The 23,676-nt window shown below is 38.7% G+C and overlaps 1 protein-coding gene and 1 non-coding gene across 2 annotated transcripts; both read right to left on the bottom strand.

Moving 5' to 3' along the window:
• Positions 1-18,448: 18,448 nt before the first annotated feature.
• LOC137768320 (T-complex protein 1 subunit alpha-like) lies at positions 18,449-22,704 on the bottom strand. The gene is given in 4 exon segments (XM_068549814.1): positions 18,449-18,920; positions 18,922-18,986; positions 18,988-19,043; positions 22,686-22,704. Coding segments are annotated over 4 exon segments (612 nt in total).
• LOC137768935 (small nucleolar RNA SNORA20) lies at positions 19,134-19,263 on the bottom strand. The gene has a single exon (XR_011074857.1). It is a non-coding gene; the product is annotated as a small nucleolar RNA SNORA20 (small nucleolar RNA).
• Positions 22,705-23,676: the final 972 nt, after the last annotated feature.

Below are 23,676 nucleotides of genomic sequence, written 5' to 3'. Positions count from 1 at the left end.
CACACACACATACACATGTCCTTACAGAGCACAAATGCACACACGCAGAGTTAAGAATAAAATTCAACTCAAACCTCTAAGGGACAGTAACAATAGTTCTATCATTCAAAGCAGATATCAAAGATTCTTCCACAAAAGTAATTACAAGTGTGCTTGACACAGATCCTAGACTGCAATTTGGTCAGACTCCTGGGAACTTGATGTTTTCAAATGCAGATCTCTTGGAAAAGAAGATAAAATATCATTGGATTCCCATCAGTTAAGTCTAGTTAGGTTACTATTAATCAAAACAGAAAGTGGAAGCAGAATTTAGTGTTATTTGTCAACTAAACACAGGAACAAAAAATGGAAAAACTTGTGTTTTCCCAAGAGGATGTTATATCCAAAAGAAACTTTAAAAGTTCATCTAATTGAAGATGTTCCAGATTCTGCTCTGAGTGGTCCCAGGGCCTCTAGGAAGCTTCTGCAGAGAATTCCTTAATCTGATGGGATTCAGCCCTTCACCCACCACCCTCATTACAAAAAAAGCAATTCTGAAGTTAATTTCTGCCAAATTATAATTTGGGCACAAGTCACTGCTAAAAAAAGAAAAGAAAAATATGAAAGTCACTTCTGATTCAAAGCCATCCCTTTACTTTCCATTAATTAATGGAGTCCTATCCAAGTTAAGTAAGGGCTCGCCCCAGTGTCAAATATCTTGCACCTCAAATCAGATCCCCAGAGTATGTATCCATTGTTCTTAGCATTATATTCATCATTCCAATTAAAACATCATCAGTAATTTCCTTCTACATATAGATGCGTATGTGTGTGTGTATGTAAAGATCTTATGTGTATAATATATACTGCAAATATATATACATAAATATTTATGTTTATTTATTTATAAACTTCGTAAGGATGTTTAGTTTAGGAGGAGCGTATGGTCCAAAGTTTAGTTAATAGCTATATTGGTTAGAGTAATACTAGTTGCCAAAACGTATTTTGCTTCAAACTCAATAGGACTTTATTTCTTGCTGGGCAGCTGATCAGATCAATGGGGTTGCCCTCACAGTCATTTAGGGCAACAAAGTGACAGAAGCTTTGCCATCGTCAGTTGTAGCTTCCAAGGCCATCATGGTCATCTCCCTCCCAGCCAGCCAAAAAGGGAAAATAGGAAGGAAGATCACACTTGGATGATTTTTCAAAGCCAGAAAAATGTGGCATATATCACTTTGAGCTAGAACTCAGTCACATAGCTACGCTGAATGCGAGAGAGGCTAGGAATTGAGTCCAGCTGTTTGTTCATAAAGAAAAGGAGAAGAGGGACTTGGGGGAACATCTCGCAGTCTCTGCTACAGTGGCATTGAACCTTTCTTTCAACCCTCAAAACATATACCTAGGAAATAGGAAGAAAGAGAATCGTCATTTTCTAAATGGGAAAGCTAAAGTGCAGAGAGTATGCTGCACCCCCCCCCCCAAACACGCACATTAGGCCTGAGGTTGGTATTAATCATCCTGCCAGGATGAAACACTGAGCTGAAAACATGGCTTGTACTAGAGGAGAGAGGGGTCAGGGAAAAAAGTAACTGATTAGTTCTACCACTGCCTTCGAGAGCAAAATCAGCTTCATTCATTGGTTTGCTTCCTAGTACATCATCTATGAAATTCACTGCCCACAACAGAGGAAATCGAACCTCTTGACCCGTGCCAGAAGACTATACACTTGCTGCTTATTTCCCAAGTAGTGCTCTGGGGCTCAACCCTATACATAGTTCCAAAAACTGACAGTGGTTAGTTAAAATAACACTAGCACCTCTAAAAACAAGAAAGCCTGAAATCTCAGTGGCTGAACACATAAATTTATCTCTCCTTGCATGTAGGGAAAAAAATGGATGTTCCTAATCAGCTGCCAGCACTCCTCTGAGCGGTGTTTCAAGACCCAGCCTCCATCCAATTTACTGCTCTTCTATTGTCAACATGTGGTTTCCAAGGTCACCCCAGGGGTGTTCATCCAGCCAGCAGGTGAGAAAAAGAAGAGATGAAAAGGGTGTGCCTCATTCTTGACCCTCTTTTCCTGCAAGTGACACATGTCACCTCTGCTCATATTTCAATGGCAAGGCCATTGGCATGGCCACACCTAGATGTGAGGAAGGCTGGGAGAGATGTAGTCGTTTCCCAGCAACAGTTTTACACTATAAGAGGAAGGACACAAGTTTTTGATGAAAAGCCAGCTCTCTCTATCACAGCCCACTAGGAACCAGTGGAAGGAATTCTTTTATTTGACTAGTTGTTATCTGTGCCACAGAGTTCTGTTTCTATAACTAATTACTTACAGTGGGTTTTCTTTAGCCTGGTGTGGCTGAGCTTCAGAGGTAAGTGAACACTTTGAAATGTATCCAAAATTTTATGAGTCAGTATGGGCTGCATTTTTAAAGCATCTTTATGTCAGATTTTCAGAGGGCTTCAAAGCCCCCCAAATATTTTTAAAAATCATTGCCATATAGAGATTTTCTAAACTATCTTATCCTTCTAAGCCTCATTTCCTAACCCAGTGGTTCCTGGACTAAGTAATCAGACCCACTGAGGATCACTTTGAATGTACAGATTTCAGGATCCTACCCCAGCCCTATTCAATTACATTTAAGTTGGGGAGGGAGAAGGATGTTGGGCACCTAGAAGTATGTATATTTTTTAATTTTCCATGTAGCCACTGTCCTTAGTCCTTGAACTAAACTAAACAGGTTAAAGAGAAGTGAGAACGCTCGCTCCTCACTAACGTTGCCAGTGATTAGCTTCCCCCACTCAGAGCGCACCTGCGGTCCCTTCAGTCTATCCACAGTTCTCCACCTGTTTCTAACAAACCACTCTGGGTATATTCATCAGACCCATTTTCCATTTCATACATCCCTTAGGTATCCCTTTTTAATTACGATGACTGACATTTATTAAGCATCTCCCATGTGCCAGGCATCATGCTTATCACTTCACCTTTCATTTAAAACTCACAGCAATCCATTTACAGTTGAGTAAACTGGGGCTTATAGACCCGTATAATTCGTCCAGCATCACAGGGCTAGTAAGTGCCCAAACCGAGACTCAAACCTCACTGCCTGATTCCAATCTGTTTGTTTGATTCAAGAATCTATTTTTAATCCCTCTTCCTCTTCAGAACATTGCAGAATAATTTCATGGCTTTATTATTTGCCTCTCCTACTCTCAGCAGTTTTTGCTCCCTCTCAAATATTACTTTAGGTTTTTATCTTTCCCCAGTTTAAAATTTTAATTTTCAGTAGTCCATGTATTAAAAAAGAGGAACTCTATAAAGTTTCCCGGTGGTAGCAATGCATATGTTATTTGTCATCAATTTTTCAAGTCAGAGGCACCAAATTAAGTAGATGAGAAACATTCCGGGTCTTACCAGGGTGTCAGGTTGAGCTACAGAGTTCTTTTTCTCTGCTTGAACAGAAAGGGATGTTGGCTGCTACAAGCCTACAGAAATCCTTAGAGCTTTGATCACAACATGAATAGCTGAGTGGGGCTGTTAATGACAAACACTTCAAAAAATAATTAACTGTTATATCTGACTTCACATATCAAGGAATTCAAGGTGCAATATCAGGAATTTGTGTTGCCACTGTAAATTATTTTGTGGCAGATGGCACATAGTTACACTTCCTTAATTCATTCTGTATAAATGTCCCATGCTATGTCTGTCTGAGTCCCTGTCTCTGTTTTCTTTCCCTGCTGACATTAGTGACTGAGCTCCATTGGCAGCAGAAAGGCAAGTCTGGAATCACCAATACCATGAGGAAATGGTTACAACTCTTTAAATGGCAGAAAGCTCCTGATCACAAAAACTTTTTCTTGAATTTTCCAGTTGCATAGGCCACTTCAATCACCTGGTTGGAGTTGGGAAGAGTTGGACAGTATTTTATTAAACATTTTTGCTGAGGGAAATGTTAGAAGTTTTTTTTATTAATATTTTTTCCTGGGAGTAAGTTGGAAAGGAAATGGAGAAAAAACATGTCAGTCAATGACACTATATTTTGAATTTCACTAAAATATTAGGCAGAGCCAAATGGTTAAAAGTAGCTTTAAAATAGTTCATAATGAATTATTGGGGGATTTTAACTGTTCCTGCCATCACTGGACTGAGAGCAAAGATGTTGTTCAAACTCCATTATAAACAAGAAAAAAGCAAAGAAAAAGAAATGATCTCTCACCTATAATGAGAGATCTGAGACAGAAAGTCTTGGCACGGATATCAGAGGTTTAATAAACCAACTTAAGAGTTAATTGGACACTATACCTTATATACAAATATTTTCACAGTTACTTACTGGTATCCAACTCACAGAATTGCCAGTCTATTACTGGCAACTACCTATCATGGTGAAATCTTCTTCCATATTATTTTCCCCTAGCTTCATTAGCACCATAATTTTTTCAACCTTTTACTCCTATTGCAACCTCCAGTCTCTTACCCCTAGCTAATAAACATGTTCAAATTTCTTCTATATTGAAAAAGTATGTCTTCTTGGCCCAGGCCTTACCTCTAACTATGTGCTCGCTTTATTTTTCCCTGTTCGGCTGCTTCTGAAGAATACTCTATTCCAACGACCTCTACATCCTCGCTTCCCATTCCTGTTTTCTCTCAACCACGAAAAGCTGATTTTCACCTCCTATGCACCACACACTTGCCTCAACTCTGCAAAAACTGCTCTGGAAATGGCAACCAATAATCTCCAACATGTCAAATCTGTCAATTTTCTATTCTTATTTTTTGGTACTTTCTGTCCTATTTGAGAATAGTAGAGACTCAGTCTTTTCTAAAATTGTATATCTTTGGTTTCCATATTATTCTCTCCTAGGTTTAACCTTATTCTGTTACTATCTCCCATATGAGTATATTTGCTTCTCCTCTGCTTGTTCCTTAAATGTCAGTGTTCCACAGGGTTTTTTCCTCTCCTCATTTTTTCTGCACACTGCCTTTCTCTCCATACGCTCTTTTCAGGTAACCTCATTTGAGCTAATGATTTGAACTCTCACCTATGTGCTAATGACAACCAAGGCTAGTTCTAGAGCTCTGCCCTCTGCCCTGAGCTTCAGATTCAACCAACCAAATCACTTCTATGTATATGCACTTGGGTATCTACAGTCACCTCTTGTTCAATACAGGCAAACCTGAATTTGACATCTTCTCCCGACAACACTTCTTCTCTGGATTCATTCCTCCTTTGCTCCCAATAACATTTTTGGCAACAATGTATTTTGGGATAATATCTCATCCGTATTATCAAGGAACCATTTCTTACCCGTTGACCCTGCTGAGTGGACAGTAGGCCATTGATTCCCCCTGCTCCACAGCTGACTGGACAAGGGGACAGAAAGATGCAGTCATTCAGAGTGCAGCTGAGTCCCAGAAATGGTTGAGCACAAAGGAAAAATGCATGTGCTCCTGCCACTAAGGTTCATGGGCAGCCTTGAATCCAGAACAACCACACCAGTGAAACTCAGACCACTTGTGACTCCTCTTCTTAGAGGAGGGTCTCCTTTCTTCAGCACAATTGAGAAGGGTCTTTCTTTACTGCAACCAGAATAATCCAGACAAATAACAACAACAACAACAAAAACAAAAATAAACAAAAAAACCCCACTTACATCTTTAAATTAAACTGACCTCAACACATGAAAAGGATGATGATGCAATCACTATTAGCATACAGTGTCTCTACTGCTCAGAGTTCCTCATTGCCATGAAACCCCTAGAATTGACTCTAATGGGGCTATCTAGATGCATCTAGCTAAGCGAAACCTTAGGCAACATACTATCTCTATTCCAATTCTCTTCTCACTCAGGAGCTGCTCAGAATCTAAAATATCAAATATAAATTACTAAATAATGCATTTAAGAAGTCATTTCTGTAGGTTTCCAGAACTTCTGGTGCTGCATTTTTGCTAGCTGTTTTAATAATCCTCTTTTAAACTCCATTTGTCAAATTACCTCTGATCAACAAGAGTGCTGTTGCATGAGGTATACAAATGGGAAAGAACACAATGTTCCTCAAGGTGCCTCCTCTTGGAATGAGCCAGGGAAGTGACTCCTGAGAAGACTTGATTTTAAGAAAAGGTATATACTCAGTTCTAGCATGAAATGTCAAACTTTATCATAAAGGGAATCCAGATGCAGTAGGTACTGCCTGACATCAGATGATAATATTCATAATTGTTAAGTTTAAAAGCATTTCACACATAATCACTTCTTTCAGGAATAAAATGGAGTCCTTTCTGAAAGCAACCTGGGTTTGGCTATTCTTTAGTGAGTCAGAAGTAACACAGAGCAGCTAAAGGTTAAAGCGATTTGTCACAGTCACATGTGAGCAATTCAAAGTTTTTTAACCCCTTCATTCTGAAAGGATGTTTTCCTTAAAAGCAGGCTCTGACATTATTTTACAGCTACTAAGTAGCTCACAGTAGATAGAAGAATGAGAATCAGTGCCAGCTTCCCAGACAAAAGTTTATAAGGAAAAAAAAAAGTAGAATCTTCCAGTTAATTAATTTTGAAAAGTCTTAATTGGATATTTTGTTAGGGTTCCCATCTCAGAAAAATGATTAATATCTCCAGCTTATATAATACAAATCATAAATAGTTAATCCTGTAGTTTTTTAAACAACTATGATTCACCATGAATCATGGTAAAGAAGAAAAAAAAAAAAAAAGAAAAGAAAACAAAGGGGGAGGGCTTCCCTGGTGGCTCAGTGGTTAAGAATCTGCCTGCCAATGCAGGGGACACGGGTTCGAGCCCTGGTCCGGGAAGATCCCACACACCACAGAGCAACTAAGCCTGTGTGCCACAACTTCTGAGCCCGTGAGCCACAACTACTGAAGCCCGTGCGCCTAGAGCCCGTGCTCCTCAACAAGAGAAGCCACCGCAACGAAGAGTAGCCCCTGCTCGCTGCAACTAGAGAAAACCCGCGTGCAGCAACGAAGACCCAACGCAGACAAAAATAAATAAATAAATTTATTTTTAAAAAAAGAAAACAAAAGGGGGAAAAAAACCCACTAGGTTGAGCTGCATTTACTCACTCAATGCCCTGGTTAATTGTTATGATTTTTAAATGTCCTTGTAGTCATACGCTTAAAAACTTGATTTTGTATTCAGAGCAAAACGTGAAAGTGGGAAATTCTTCCAAAAAGGTTTGTCAAACTTTTCCTTTTACACTAATCAAGACACAGGTAGGTCACATCACCATTTAAACTCATTTTAGCTCAGCTGAAATCTAGAGACAGATATTTTCATTAAAAGTCTACAGTTTTATTTGGTCCACATATGAACTATGAATGTCATAATCTTCATTTTCAAATGTGGGATATAATAGCATATTATCATATAGTTAAATCACCAGCCTAGCTCGTCTAAGATTATCCTAGGAATTAAATGATATACTGATGATGCATATTAATAAATTTTAATAAAAACATAAGCCTCTGATTGTACTGAGCGGGAAAAAAATAAGATCGTGAAAAGTGGCTGTCAGTAATACAAGATAATTAAACCAATTTTCTCTCTACTATTTAATATGCTGCTTTGGAATTTCAGCAGAATTCTATTTATATGTATATTTGTTTACACACACACACACACACACACACAGATTCACATTCTCCCATATACTCTGTGCCAAAGATGACAGGTTAGGGTTACCAAATTATAAGGAATGTGGATTGTATCCTAACAACTTTGAAATATGTTTAAGCAATCTAGAAGGAGAAGAGTGGTTCATTATTAAGTATGATAGACTACAAGCCCAGTAATTATCCAAAGTATTTATGTATATCAGAGGTGGTTTAACTAATTATACATAAAATTCATTTAAGACACACCTCATGACTACAGGCAGTATATTTTTCAAATTAGAAAAACAAAAAATACAAAGGCATGTGAAAATAGGTTAAATGCAGAAGGAATTCAAGGAAGGGAGAATTCCAGTGGGCTGTTTAACAGAGTCTCTCTAAGCAGTGGTTCTCAACTTTGGCTGCACATTGGAATGACCTTGGTTTCCATCAATTTAGGTTCTGATTTAACTGGTCTGAGGTGTGGGCTTGACATGGAGATTTTTTAACTTCCCAGGTAATTCTAATGGGCAGCAGATAAAAAATAAGTAATCTTAAAACTACCCGCTCTTTTTCCAACACCTCCTATTTCTATCTCCTCAGATTATATGGATTCCCCAAGGAAGAGATCAATTTTTTCTCTAAATTTTAAACTACATATCAGTATAATAAACACTAGTGGTTCCAGAAGGTTTCCAGAATTCTTCAACATTTTTTAAAGAATTGTGTAAGATAAAATTAGATGTATCTGGGGCTTCCCTGGTGGCGCAGTGGTTGGGAATCCGCCTGCCGGTGCAGGGCACACGGGTTCGAGCCCTGGTCTGGGAGGATCCCGCGTGCCGCGGAGCAACTAGGCCCGTGAGCCACAGCTGCTGAGCCTGCGCGTCTGGAGCCTGTGCTCCGCAACGGGAGAGGCCGCGGCGGTGAGAGGCCCGCGCACCGCGATCAAGAGTGGCCCCCGCTTGCCACAACTGGAGAAAGCCCTCGCACAGAAATGAAGACCCAACACAGCCAAGAATAAAAAAAAATAAATTAAATAAATAAATTAAAAAAAAAAATTAGATGTATCCATTGAAACACTTTCTCAAGCTATTACTTCAGGGAAAGTAGATGGTTAAATTTCTATCAATTATTTAGGAAGTTTGGGAGGTTTAAGTGGATATTTCCTTCATTATAAAGCAATCTTTCTCATCCATAGTCATCTTCAAATCCTATATGAATTTTCATCTGAATGGATATAAGTAACTATTAGAATATTGACAATAACTAATGATATTCTATTTTAGTCTTTTTTCTTCGTGGGTTTTTTTTTTTTTTCCTACTAATCTAATTCTAATATAGTCATGCCTGGAGAATTCCAGCCATGTTATAATCAAGAAAACAAAGTCATTATAAAATAGGAGAGACAGAGAGAGATGTTAAAATGAAGTACAACATGTTTCTGAGGCCAGAACAGCAGAGCAAATTTACACTTCTTAGTCAACTTCTTTCACAACCAAAATTGTCTATAGACTTTCCCAAAATGTCAAAAACAAAACAACAAAAAAATCAGTGTTCTTGCATCTTTCCACTTCTACACAACTCTAGGGTAACATTTCTTGCTCATACTTTTACAGACAAATTATTGTTCAGCTTCCTTCTCACCTAGAAAGTTGGTGAAGTTAAAAACCTGCTGGGCTGTTGATTTGAAATAAGAGGTATGACCATTATTCAAAAAGCAAGACTTGATTTATGAAGCTTCAGCCACATTTGTAAGAAGTCAGCTGTTCTGTCCATTTCCCCATCAGTAAAACACAGGCAAAAATAGCACCTACCGTGGTTATTGCACGCACAAATGATAATGCCTGGTACACAGGAGGTAGTTTTTGAGAGTTGTGACTTCTGGGTGATACTTTTCTATGTGAGAATTGAGGGAAACTTATGTCTCTACGGCTGCCTTGAGCAAACAACGGCTTTGCCAAACAATGACTCCAACCAAAATTTACACTCTCTGTATATGGCGAGGTTGAAAAAAGCCTGTGAATACTCTACTTCAGGAGGGGTGATGGCTTTTTGGATACATGCTCTTTATTTTATGTCATAAATTTGTATGATGATCTATTGCTTTAAGTTAAATATTATTTTGAATCATTAATGGTATCCACTATTTATTGTTCTGTAACATAATCACCTCTAGTGTATATATTAGAGTTCAGCAAGCTCAGCTTTATATGTACTGGATTTCCTTAAGGGACATCTCTGTGTATTGCCACAAACAATTATGTCCTATAGATGGCAGTCAAAGATATCTCACAAGCAAGCAATGTTTAGTCCAAAAGACTGTGTGCCTGAAAACTGAGTCCAAGGCTTACTCTTGAAAGTCTGATTATAAAATGTCACATTTCTCCATTGTTCCAGGGACAGAAAATTTGGAGAATACTTTAGAGAAATGTAGGGACAGAAAATTGGGAGAATACTTTAGAGAAATGTAAAGGTATAACTGTGGAAAGGAGTATAGCAGTCTTCCTCAGAGAGGAAGATGCAGAGGGAGCATGAAAAACATGGCTGAGGCAGGTCCCAAGGGAGTCTTGAACTCCATAAACAGCATTACAATTCCTTAAACAAACCTAGATGAGCCACATTAAATACAGGCTCTGCCTCCATAAGAAATGGCCTCAGGAACCCATACTCCAAATCTAGAATTCATCTAGACCACTCTCCCTGGGCCACTCCACACTACTGGTTTCTTGAGCATTGCTTCCCACCAGCCAAAATCCCAATGCCTAGTTTTGTTCCATGTTTTAGCTATGTGTTCTTGACTAACCCAACTGATTTCCACAGCTCTTCAAACCTGTCTTTGACACCAACACTCTTCAAACACCAGACTGTCACCATTTGCAAGAACTCAGACTATGGACAGGAGGCACCCAGGCTCGAATCCTACCTCAAATCCTGAAAGAACAAGAGGCCAGACACCTTGCCACCAGGAACTCCTCTCCAGGGGATGGTGATGGGATGTTCCTCAGAGGCAAGTGTGAGAAATTATGGAGCAAAACATCTCAGCAGTTGGAAGTGGTCAGAAGTGCTTTCTGAAGGGGAGAAGTCGTTTCTGGATGGATATCTGTTTATTTGGCTTAACAAACAGATATTTATTGAGTCTTTTGTGTGCTAGGCAGTGCTCTATATACTAAGGATAAAGGGGTGAACAAGACAGGGAATGTCTCTTTCTCTTGGAACTAGCATACTAGTTGGGGGAGACAGACACCAAACAAATAAAAAATAAATACACACATAAATGCATAACTAAAACACTGATAGTGCAATAGCAAAACACTAGGGGAGTGGAGACACCACTTTAGAACAGGTATTCAGGAAAGGCCTCCCTGTAGACATGGCGTTTGAGCTTAATCTAAATGAAGGAAGAAAAGATAGTCATGAGAGTATATGGGGTAAGAGGATTCTAGGCAAAGGAAATGGCACATGTAAAGATCCTGAGGAATGTATTAACTTGGTTAGGTTAAAGAACAAAAAGACATTCAGTGTGGCTAGAGCACAGCAAATGTAAGTAGTGGATGATGGCAGAAACATTAGTGGAGCCCATATATATAGGACTTTGAAAAAGCATGATGCAGTATTTGGATTTTATGCTAAGAGAAATGGGAAGCAATTAGAGGGTTTTGTGTAGGATAATGCATGGAGTGATTTATGTTTTAAGATCTCTCTGGCTGGGCTTCCCTGGTGGCGCAGTGGTTGGGAATTCGCCTGCCAACACAGGGGACACAGGTTCGAGTCCTGGCCCGGGAGGATCCCACATGCCGCAGAGCAACTAAGCCCATGCACCACAACTACTGAGCCTGCTCTCTAGAGCCCGCGAGCCACAACTACTGAGCCCACATGCCACAACTACTGAAGCCTGCATGCCTAGAGCCTGTGCTCCGCAACAAGACAAGCCACCGCAATAAGACCATGCACCACAACGAAGAGTAGCCCCCGTTTGCCACAACTAGAGAAATCCCATGTGCAGCAACGAAGACCCAATGCAGCCAAAAATAAAAACTAAAATAAATTTTAAAAAAAGATCTCTCTGGCTGCAAAATGTAGTATACATTATAGAGTTCAAAAGCGGTAGCAGAAACAGCAGTAAGAAGACTCCTGTCCAGGAGAGACATGATGTTGGCTTGAATTGGGGTTTGCAGCAGTAGCAAAGAGGCTATGTTAAGGGAGTCAGAGTATATTTTGAATGAGGCGCTGAGAGGCTGATGCATTGGATGCTCCCAAACTGTGCTCTGAGAGGCTTATCCCTTACAACGCTAGCAACATTTCAGCCCATGCTACCCTGAAATGAAAGGCATTGCTAGTTCCAATGGGTAAAGCCCCTGTCTAGGGTCACAGGGAGATGGTAGAAATGGTGACAATAATGACTAGCCAGCAAGGAGAGGTTTTTTGTGACAATGACTGTGGCTCTGGCTCAGGCTCAGAGCACATAGGTGCTCATCAAAACGTCTGCAACATTGATCTCATCTGTCACAGGTAAGGGGGAGGGGGAGGAAGAAAGAAGAGGAGGAGAGGGAAAAGGGGAAGAAAGAGAAAACCTACTTGTACTACTGCCACTAGTCTTTTTGTTTTGTTTTGGATTTTTGGGGGTTACCATTTATGGTATATACTCAATAAGATGAGTGATGCTGAGAAGTGTTATACCAAGCTAGGCACCGTGTTAGGTGCTTCCTATTGTCTCTAATCCACATAGAAATCCTGGAAGTTGGGTGTTACTGTCTCATATTTACAGAAGAGGAAACTGAAACTCAAAGAGGGCAAATGATTTGTCCATGGTCATGGAGCCATTAGCAAAGCCAGGATTCAAACCAAGTCTGTTTGACTCCAAGGCCTGTGGGTATATGGTGATTGGGAGAGAGGCCTGTGGAGAGAGGGTGTAAGAGCCTGCAAGACAGTGCTTGACCATGAAATCCACCAGCCCTGGCTAGCAGAGGAACATCGAACACAGTCAAGAGCCATAACACGGAGGATGGGGCCAGCACACGGGACTCTGCCCAAAAGGGAAGCAACATGGGGGGAGTGGGAGATAGAGCATTTTCCTGGTGGGTGGAGATTAGGAGGATCTTTTTTGATGTTGCTACTGTTACTGTTACTCTGATGCCTGCCCCTTTAGGTTGGGGGACCTCGGGGGAAATAATGATTCATAGCTGCATAATTCTGCAGCTAAGTAAGCGCAGTGTAACTTCCCAATTTGCTCCCAAGTTGCAGCAGCTAGAAAGAAAAATAAGCTTATCTCCCTCCACGTGTACAACTAAATCTCTACAGAGAGCCGTGTTAGTCCTACTCAAAGACGTCCGTGTTCCCCTCATTTTATGAAAGAATTATGAAAGTGTTCCTTGCTGAGTTTAGTTATGTCCTGAAACCTTTGAAGAAAACTTAAGTCTCTCTGGATTTGCCCAACTCTCTTGAAGTCTGTAAAACCGGAAGGAAAGATAAAGATAAGGTTGCATAAGCTTCAATTAGTTTCTTTTCAAACATCCACAACTTTATGCACATAAGAGGAGTAAGCTCTCATTACTTGCTTGCAATATAAACATTGATAACGTTTTCAAATGTATTTTTCACAGAAGGAACATATTTTTATACTTTAAAAGTTTCATATTCTCATATTTGGAAAGTTGGAAAATAGGTTCTCTGGCTTCTGACTGTGCCTTTTTTTTTTTTTTTTTAACCAAACTCCAAGGCACCAGTTTTTCAGCCCTGATAATCCCTTCCCCTCCACCAGTCACCCCAAAAAGGTATGAAGTAAGAGCCACTAGGGTTACCATACACAAAAATCAACTCAAAATGGATCATAGATCTAAATGGAAAAGCTAAAACTTTACAATTTCTAAAAGAAAACATAGACGATATTTGTCATGACCTTCAGTTGACCAAGAGTTCTTAGAAGCAACACCAAAAACATAATCTATAAAAGAGAAAAATGATAAACTGGACTTAATCAAAATTAAAGTCTTTTGCATTTCAAAAGAGTTAAGAAAATGAAGAGACATACCACAGACTAGGAGAAATTATTTGAAATCATATATCTAACAAATGACTTGTATCCAGAATATATATAAAGAACTCTTTCAATTAAATAAGAAGAAGAAAACACAACCCAATTTTTAAATGGGCAAAATATTTGAATAATTTCATAAACAAGATATGTGAATGTTTAATAATCACATGAAAAATTGCTCAACATCATTAGTATCTAGTGAAATGAAAATTAAAACCACAACGTGCACCCGTGAGATGGCAATAATCAAAAAGACAGACAACATCAAATGTTGGTGAGGGTGTGGAAAAACTGGAACTCTCTCATACATTGCTGGTGGAAAGGTAAAATGGTACAGTTACTTTGGAAAACAGTTTGGCAGTTTCTTTTAAGAGTGAAACATAAACCTAACCATCTTATGCAGCAGTTCCACTCCCAGAAATTTACCCATTTAAAACATATGTCTATATAAAGACTTGTATGCAAGTGTTTATAGCAGCATTGATAATAGCCAAAGTAGAAACAAAACAAATTTCCATCAGCCTGTGGATGGATAAATAAAATGTGGGATTTCCATGTACTATGGAATACTATTCAGTAATAAAGAGGAACAAACTACTGATTTGTGCTAAAACAAGGATGAATCTCAAAAACATTATGCTAAGGGAAGGAAGACAAATGCAAAAGATTACATGATTCCATTTAGACTTACATGATTCCAAAAGTATGAAATGTCCAGAAAGGAAAAATTCATACAGACAGGAGGCAGATTAGTGGTTGTCTGGGGCTAGGGATGGGAGTGAGGATTGACTGCAAAAGGGCCCAAGGGAACTTTTTGGGATAATGAAATTGCTCTAAAACTGGATTATAGTGATGATTGCACACTCTGTACATTTAATAAAAATTATGGAATTTTATGGGTGAATTTCATTGTATGTAATTATACCTGAATAAAGTTGATTTTTAAAAACTTTAAAAATAAAGAGCGATTAGGGTCAGCAAGATATGTCTGTGGCTTTCAAAAAGGAATTATTGGGACTTCCCTGGTGGTTCAGTGGTTGGGAGTCCTCCTGCCAATGCAGGAGACACGGGTTCGAGCCCTTTTCAGGGAAGATCCCACATACTGTGGAGCAACTAAGCTCACCACAACTACTGAGCCTGCGTTCTAGAGTCCGCAAGCCACAACTACTGAGCCCTCATGCCACAACTACTGAAGCCCGCGTGCCTAGAGCCCGTGCTCTGCAACAAGAGAAGCCACTGCAAGGAGAAGCCCGCGCACCGCAACAAAGAGTAGCCCCCGCTTGCCACAACTAGAGAAAGCCCACGTGCAGCAAGAAGACCCAACGCAGCCAAAAATAAATAAATAAATTTATTTTTTTTAAAAAAGGAATTATTTACTTACCTGATAAAAAATATTTCAAGACACCTATTAGATTGGTAAGAAGCTTATAGTCAGATAATACCACATGGTGGTGAGCATATCAGTCAAAATGTGCTATGATCTACGACAGTAACAAACAATCCCAAAAGATCAGTGGCTTAAAACGGGGGTCAGCAAACTTTTTCTACAAAGTGCCAAATAGTAAATATCTTCAACTTTGTACACCACCTGGTTTCTGTCTCAACTACTCAACTCTGCCTAGACAAGACATACAAAAACTGGCATGGCTGTGTTCCAATAAAGCTTTATGGAAACAGGCAGTGGGTCAGATTTGGCCAACAGGATAGTTTTCCAAGCTCTGATATAAAACATCAATGATTTATTTATAACTCATAGTTAATGTTTACTGTCCAGTCAGCTGGAGGCTTTATACTCCATGTTATCCTCACTGCAACACAATACAATGAAGAATTCACCATAGGGATCATTAAAGTTCACTGAGGCAAAGTCCAGACAATGTGATGAATGCCTCACTGGCCCTTAAGGCTCTGCTCACATTTCATTGTCTAAAATGATCTCATGGCTATGCCTAACTTCAAAGGGAATGGGAGAGTGCAAGGCCTCCGCATGCCTAGAAGGCAGAGAGCTGGAAGTCACTGGTGAACAGTACTCAAGTTACTGCAACAGAGGACATAGGAAAATGTGAACTCTCATGCACTGCTGGGAAGAGTGTCAGCTGGAAAGCCACTTTTGGGAATAATTAGCACATTTAGCAAAATTAAATATAAGTTACAAATTTCACTCTTAGGTGGGTACCCTACAGCGTCTCTCACATAAATCCACTAAAAAATATAGATGAAGATGTTCACTGCAGCATTGTTTATAACAGAAAAAATTAAATGCAACTTTAATGTCTATCAATAGTGGAAGAGATAGATAAATTATGATGTTTTTCATAAAATAATATCATACATACCAGGATCAATGAAAATGAATTACTGTATCAGTATGAATATATCTAAAGAAAGTAGTTTTGAGTAAAAAAGGAAAGTTGCAAAGAAGAACATACACAATGATTCCATTTATGTAAATTATTTAAAACACATTGTTTTTGGAGACATAATATAAAGAAGGGGGCACACATTAACAATGCTTATCCCTGGGGAGATTTGGGGGTTAAGGGGATTTCCAATGTATCTGCAATGTTATATTTCATTAAAACTATCTGAAAAAGTTATGGCAAAATGTTAATATGTACTAAATCTGGATAGTGGAAAATACGGGTTTCTGTTATTAACTCTTGTATGCTTGAAATATTTTTAAAATAAAAAAAAAATAATTACTGCAGCTAATGTATAATTTTCAACCGAGAGAAGTGTCACGGTGATATTAAATGACACGAGAGAGCGGGCTGAACTAAGAACAAGACAATGAGTTGCCCTTACAAGAGCATCAGCTACAAAAAATAAGCCACAAAGGAGGAACAACCAACATCAGTGGCTGAGCAGTCTGAAAGCAAAACAGTCAGGACTCAATTCTCTGATTTAGAGAAAGTTAACAGTGAATAAAACCCCCCAAAAGTAAACTCCATCTTTTTATGCCTTTGAATAATACCTTGTGGTCATTTAAGAATTGCTTGTTAGGACTTTTACGATATAAAAATTATAACAAATAATTGTGTAACATATCAAATTATTGTGTCTTCTATGCCGTGAAAGTGTTCTCATATGATAGAAATAAAATAGAAGGGAGAAGGAAAGAAGGAATAGAAGAAAGAGAGAGAATGAGAGAAACAGGGAATGGAGTGAGGGAGGAAACGTCTGTGCTGGAAATCAGGTAACTGAGCTGCCAGCCTCACTCTGTCACTAAACCCATCTTGAGCAAGGAACTTCATGTCTGTGAGCCTGTTTCTTCCTCCCTAATAAAAGGACAATGACCTAGATTCCAGCTCAGTATTCTACGATCCTTGAAGTAGCCATTGAGATTCACGTTTGGAGAAGTGGTATTGCCCTGGGATAAAAACTCTCAGCCTTTGTCTGATCCAGTGAACAAAGTACTAGAATAAAAAGTCATGGTCACAATTCAGCATGAAGGTCAAAGCCACACATCATTCATCGGGGCAGTTGCTCTACTATGGGTAGGTGGGGTGGGAAGTGAGTGAAGATAACTCAGGGAGACCGCTGGGTTTCAGACTTCCATTTATAACAAGCAGGATCCAATGGCCACTCCCTCTGTCAGGAATGCCTAAAAGAGAATTGTGAGGAGAATCAAAGATTTATGCCTACCTCCAATTTTTCAGGATCTCAGAACAACATAAGAAAACCCAGGAAACTCTGGCACATTCAAACCTCTAACTTGCCCCGAAGTTGGTATGAAAAAGTTTACATTATAGGATGTGGAACAAAGTCTCACCAGAGTAGTTTCTCGAATACCGACTATATGCCAAACACTACACTAATAATAATAATAGTAATAATAATAACAACAACAGAATGAGCTACATCTGGTCCCTTCCCATGACCTGTTCCTTCTCATCCCCATCCCTGCAACATATCAGCCCCTTCCTATAGAAGCCATAATGAGTTATTGCATTTCTCTCCAGCCTGAGCCCTTTGCCTTTTAACTGGGACTGGGCCATATCAAGCCATTTTCTCTATAGCTGCCCACAATAAATCATGCGGAGGTATAGTTTGGAGGGGTGAAGGTAGCATGTAGAACCTATGAACTGGAAGAGGCTCCCTTGAGAAGCAGAGTGTCACTGGCTTAAAATAATTTTTCTTCAGGATTACAGACAAACATTCTCAGATGAAAGTTTTCCAAACAATACAACCATCTCTATTTTACATTTGATATGATGTCATCACAAACCAAGATCTTTCCATTAAAGTGTCAAGACTCAGATTTATACTACAGACATAAAAATAAAAGCTAAATACCGAGGCAAGGAACATTAATGGAAGTTATATACATGAATTAAGGGGAAAGTGCACCTCGGAGTGTTGTTTATGTAAAAGGCTATTTGTAAATTTGAGCTTGCATTTCCTCAGACATTATTTGAAAGTGTTTATATTACTGATGTGCAAGAAATATTTCTCACATTTTAATTATACTGTGGAACATGCTGATTCCAATCAACACATTGAGGACAGTTTTACAGTCCGTGAGCAACAAAGCACTCCCATTCATATAGAGCCCAGATTTTATTCATACAAATATTAACATGTATTTAGTACCTACTATGTGCTAGGATCGCTACTAAAACAGGTATTTAGATACTAATCCCTCTCTGCTGCACGTATAATGAGGTTTCCTCCTTTGTGTCCCCAACTCAAAATAAGAACATTTTCTTTTCGTTTTGTTTTTTTGACAGCTTAATTTGCACATTTGCACTTTAATGTGTAATACTCGAGGTACAAGAAAATTGCATCTAAGATTGTTGTAAATAAAAGAAATCAGATCAGTCATCAAGGGCTCCAGAGTGAACAGCATCTTTATAACCTCCATGCTTATCGTCTTTGCTTTCTGGGTGTAATTTAATAAGATCATCAATTTGAAGAATGGTAATTGCAGCTTCAGTTGCAAATTTCAAACTCTTAACTTTAACTATGGTTGGTTCAAACATCCCTGCCTGTTTGTTGTCTCGGGGTTTACCACTGACCAGGTCAAGACCAATCCATTTTAGATTTTTGCGTTCTGGGTTAACCTGAGCCTCATGATGAAAAGTTCTTAATTTTGCAACCAGATCTGTGGAGTCTTGGGCAGCATTAACTGCCAGAGTATTAGGAATAACAAGAAGAGATCTTGTAAACTCCACAATAGCAAGCTGTTCTCGGGAGCCCACGCTGGTTGAGTAGTTTTCAAGGTATATGGAAAGGGCTGCTTCTACAGCGCCTCCACCCGGAATCACAGATTTTGACTCCAAAACTCTTCACCACACAAAGAGCATCATGTAAAGAGCGCGCCATCTGGTCACACATGAAATCATTCGCCCCACGTTAAGATGATTGAGGCAGAGGTATGAGCCTTAGTGCTACTTAAAAAATACTGAAATTCTGAAATCAATGCTTTAATAAGTCCACATAGAAATTCACTCTAAGTGCCTCGATTAAATCCTGCTTACATAGGACATTTAGACATGGAAGCAATGTCTAGACCATGGAGAAGAGATGAAATGGTTACTTCAGCTCAATTCACAATGGCCCAACATTATTTTATCCCATGTGTATAACTGTTCGTATCAATGAAAGATTATAGCAGCAAATAAATGGGAAAGAGAACAACATTTTCTGTGTGGCAAAGAGAAGCAATAGGTCAGCACAGTGAGGCAAGCAAGGGCTAGATCATGAAGGATCTTGTGTGTCAGACTATATATAACATTGAAAGCTATGAAAAATATAGAACTTTTTAATCTGAGGAGGTATGGGATCAGATTTTCATTTGTAAAATATCGTTCTGGACAAAGTGGAAAGAATGAGGTACAAGTAAGGGCAAGGAGAGGGTTCAAGGTCGCTGTAGTAATAAAGGGCTTGAGTGTGGATAAAGTTGGAATAGGTGCATTGACATAATTTGGTAATCAAATGAGTTGGAGGTAAAGGATTGAAGGCAACGATAACTCTTTGTTTCCTGGCTTCAGCTCCTAGACAAGAAATGATGCCATTGGCTAAAAGAGGGAATAGAAAAAGAAGCAGGTTACCAGGAGTGGAGACTGATAGATAATAAGTTCAGTTCTAAATATGTTGAGTCTGAGGTACCCTGTCGGCAGCCCATGTGAAAATGTCTAGAAAGCTCTAGGAAATGTGTCTAGAGCTCAGAAAAGATATAAAGGGAATACATGAGACTTATGGTGTAGCTGAGCTCCTGCAAAGAGAGTCTCTGGTGGAAGAGATTAATAATGAAAACAATAGTAATGGCCAACCTTTAAAGTGTGCTTCCTATTTGCCGGACCCTGTTCTAAGCCCTTTACATATATTAACTGATCTCATCCTCACATAAATCTGATCATTATCCCCATTTTATGGTTTGTAAGACTAAGGCTTAGATAACTGAAGCAACGTGCACAAGGTCACACACAGCTAGTCAGTGCTGGAGCTGGGATATGAACCCAGAACAGACTGTCTCCAGCCTGTGCTCTTAGCCTTTACACATCACAGCCTTCCTAAGAGAGGCTGACCACAGAGGTCACCCTGGACTGCAATGACGTGGGAAGAAGGAAATGATCACTCAAAGAATACCGAGAATAGGACACTATAAAAGGGAATGGGAAGACCAAAGAAGAAATAGTTTTAACAATTAGGGAGTCTTCAGGAAAGGCAAACACTAAAGGTATCATTAGTACATATCATTTCTTCGTATTGGAAGAGAAAAAAAAATTTTTTTCTAAAAAGAAAGCAAATAAAACTTGTAAGTAATCTAGTAATAATGTTGCAAACATTTCTTTTGAAATTATAAAGGGTTTCTGCCCTACTGACCACATAAACATGAGGAGGTCAGGCAAGGAGTATGAATTTCAAAGTACAAATATATGCTATTTAAAATAAAGGTTCCCTTTCTATAGTTACTTAGAGTTCATCTCTGCCTCTTAGTAGGTAAAGGCCACTGAAAACCAAGATGATTCGTCCTGCTGAGACATCTTGCCCAAAGAAGAAAGTGAGATTAGCGAGGGCACTTCCCAGTAAGAATACAAAACCCAATCTAGCCAGCACCGACTCCCCACTGCCACTGCCAAAGAAATGAAAAGAGGAAGCAGAGAAAAGACAGCTTTGCAATCCGTCCTTGAAAGAGTCACAATCAGATCAAAAACAAACAAAAATCCTTAAAGCCTTTAGATGTGCTCATTGAAGCTGTTGATGCATCATAAACCTTGACATATCATGCATATTCCAAGACTCTGCAAATAACTGAGCATTCCTAAATCTAATCTCCCATCCCAAAAGAAAACTGAAAAGTCAAACTTGAGAAAGCCTATCCTTTTCTTATTTCAACTGGGGAAATGCAGTAAAATATTCTGCTCTGAAAAGTTAGGAATTGGTATTTCATTAGCACCACTCTACTTCAATAGCAATATATCTCCCTCTTGTGGATTTATAAGATATTTCCACCCAGGAGAGTCCCTTCCAACTTACATCCCTCACTTAATCACTAAGTTGCATTGTATAACTATAAGCATAAATAAAAGATAGGATACTCTGCCATATCCCCCTACTAACTGAAGTACTAGGTAGAATACATACCCTGGCAACTCACTTTCATTCTTCTTCTGGAAATGAAGTAGCTGTTAACAAACATCATGCATCAAATATTTATTAAGCTATTATGAAAAGCATGGACACAGGGCACTTGAAAATGCAGAGCTTGTTTCTGGAAAAATTTACAACCTAAAAATATGACCAAACAGCTGGCTGGAAATTGTGTGTCATTTGCTCTGATAGACTTGTCCTAGGACAGCTATCGAGGTAGAAATTCCCACCTGTGACCAGGACTGCCAAATGCCTAGATTCTAGAAGACTATTGTCCTGGGTGAAGTGTGCTGAAGTCCGGTGACTATAAAACTGATATTTTCTCCTATATGCACAAAAAGTCAATATAAGAATCAAATTCCATCCCTCTTTACAGATATAACACCACCACACAGAAACACCACAGAATTCTTATACTTCTATCTCAAAATTTTGCAGTATCTAAGCCTACCTTTTCTACCCTTCCTTCCTTCCTTCTTTCCTTCCTTTCTCTTTCTTTCTTTCTTCCTTCCTTCCTTTCCCTTCTTTCCTTCCTCCCTCGCTCCCTCTCTCTTTTTCCCTTCCTTCCTTCCTTCCTTTTTCTTTCTCTTTCTTTCTTTCTTTCTCTCTTTCTCTCCCTTTCTTTCTTTCTTCTTTCTTTCTTTCTTTCTTTCTTTCTTTCTTTCTTTCTTTCTTTCTTTCTTTCTTTCTTTCTTTCTTTCTTTCTTTCTTTCTTTTTCTTTCTTTCTTTCCCTTTCTTTCTTTCTTCCCTGTTTCAGAAAAGAAAGTATCATTTCCTCCCAAGAGAAACCCTTTTACCACTTTTCTCAGCTCCATTCTCCCCCTGCCGGCTCCTTTTCCTCCACCCAAAATTTTGTTCAGGTCTCTTTCATCTCCCCCAGCCCCACCCCCCACCCCCTGGTGATCCTTCTTTGAACTATGAAGTCCACCAGAATTGTTCACATTAGAATTAAGTTCCACTCTCTATTTCTCCATTCACTAATGAATCACCAGCACCAACAACGCCTCATATATAGCAAATATCAACAATTTTTTCATTTTTGTATGTAAATTTTTTACTTGAAATATAATTTGCATGCCATAAAATTCACCCTTTTAAAGTGCACAATGAGGTTTTTAGTATATTCAGAGTTGAATGAGAGTGGTACAATCATCACCACTATCAATACATTTTTTCACTTTTTTTCTGCTTTATTGAGGTATAATTGACAAAACTGTAATACATTTAAAGTGTATAATGATGATGCTTTGATACATATACCTTGTAAAATGATCCCCACTAATGAGTTAAATCTATCACCTCACATATTTATCTTTTTTTTTCATGAGAACACTTAAGTTCCACTCTTATCAAATTTCAATCATACAATACAGTATTATCAACTATAGTCACCATTATATATTAGATCCTCAGATCTTATTTCTCTTCTAACTGAAAGTTTATACCCTTTTACTAACCTCTTTCTCTTTCCCTCATCCCTGTCTCCTGACAGCTGCCATTCTACTCTTTGTTTCTATGAGTTAAACTTGCTTTTTTTAAAAAATTCCACATATAAATAATGTCTTCCTCTATCTGGTTATTTCACTTAGCATAATTCCCTCCAGATTCATCCATGTTGTTGCAACTGGCAAGATTTCCTTCTTCTAAGGCTGAATAATACTCCATTCTATATTTATACTACATATTCTTTATTCATTCTTTCGTCGACAGACACGTTGTTTCCGCACCTTGGCCATTGTGAATAATGCTGCAATGAACATGGGAGTATAGATATCTCTTCAAGATAATGATTTTGTTTCCCTTGGATATACAATTGACCCTTGAACATCACAGGTTTGAATTGCTAGCGTGCACTTATACAAGGATTTTTTCTCAATAGTAAATACCACAGTACTACACAATCCAAAGTTGATTGAATCCATGGATGCAGAATCATGGATACAGAAGGACCAACTATAAGTTATACTTGGATTTTCAACTGGGCAGAGGGTCAGTGCCACCAACCTCTATGTTGTTCAAGGGTCAACTGTATACCCAGAAGTGGGATTGCTGGATCATATGGTAATTCTATCTTAAATTTTTTGAAGAACCTCCATACTGTTTTTCATAGGAGTTGTACCAGTTTACATTCCCACCAACACCAGTTCCCCATCCAGGATTTCCTTTTCTTCACATCCTCATCAGCATTTGTTATTTGTATCTTTTTGATAGTAGACATCCGAACAGGTGTGAGATGATATCTCATGGTTTTGATTTGCATTTCCTTGATGATTATAGTGATGTTGACTACCTTTTCATCTACCTGTTGCCATTTGTATGTCTTCTCTAGGAAAATATCTGTTCAGGTCCTTTGCCCTTTTTTTAAATTGGGTTATTTGATTTTTTGCTATTGAGTTGTATGAGTACCTTGTATATTTTGGACATTAACCCCATTTTTTTTTTGTTTTT

The sequence above is a fragment of the Eschrichtius robustus genome, chromosome 8, assembly GCF_028021215.1.
Source record: "Eschrichtius robustus isolate mEscRob2 chromosome 8, mEscRob2.pri, whole genome shotgun sequence".
Classification (NCBI taxonomy): Eukaryota; Metazoa; Chordata; class Mammalia; order Artiodactyla; family Eschrichtiidae; genus Eschrichtius; species Eschrichtius robustus.
The sequence above is the reverse complement of the archived record's forward strand: the minus strand, read 5'-3'. Positions and strand labels throughout refer to the sequence as shown.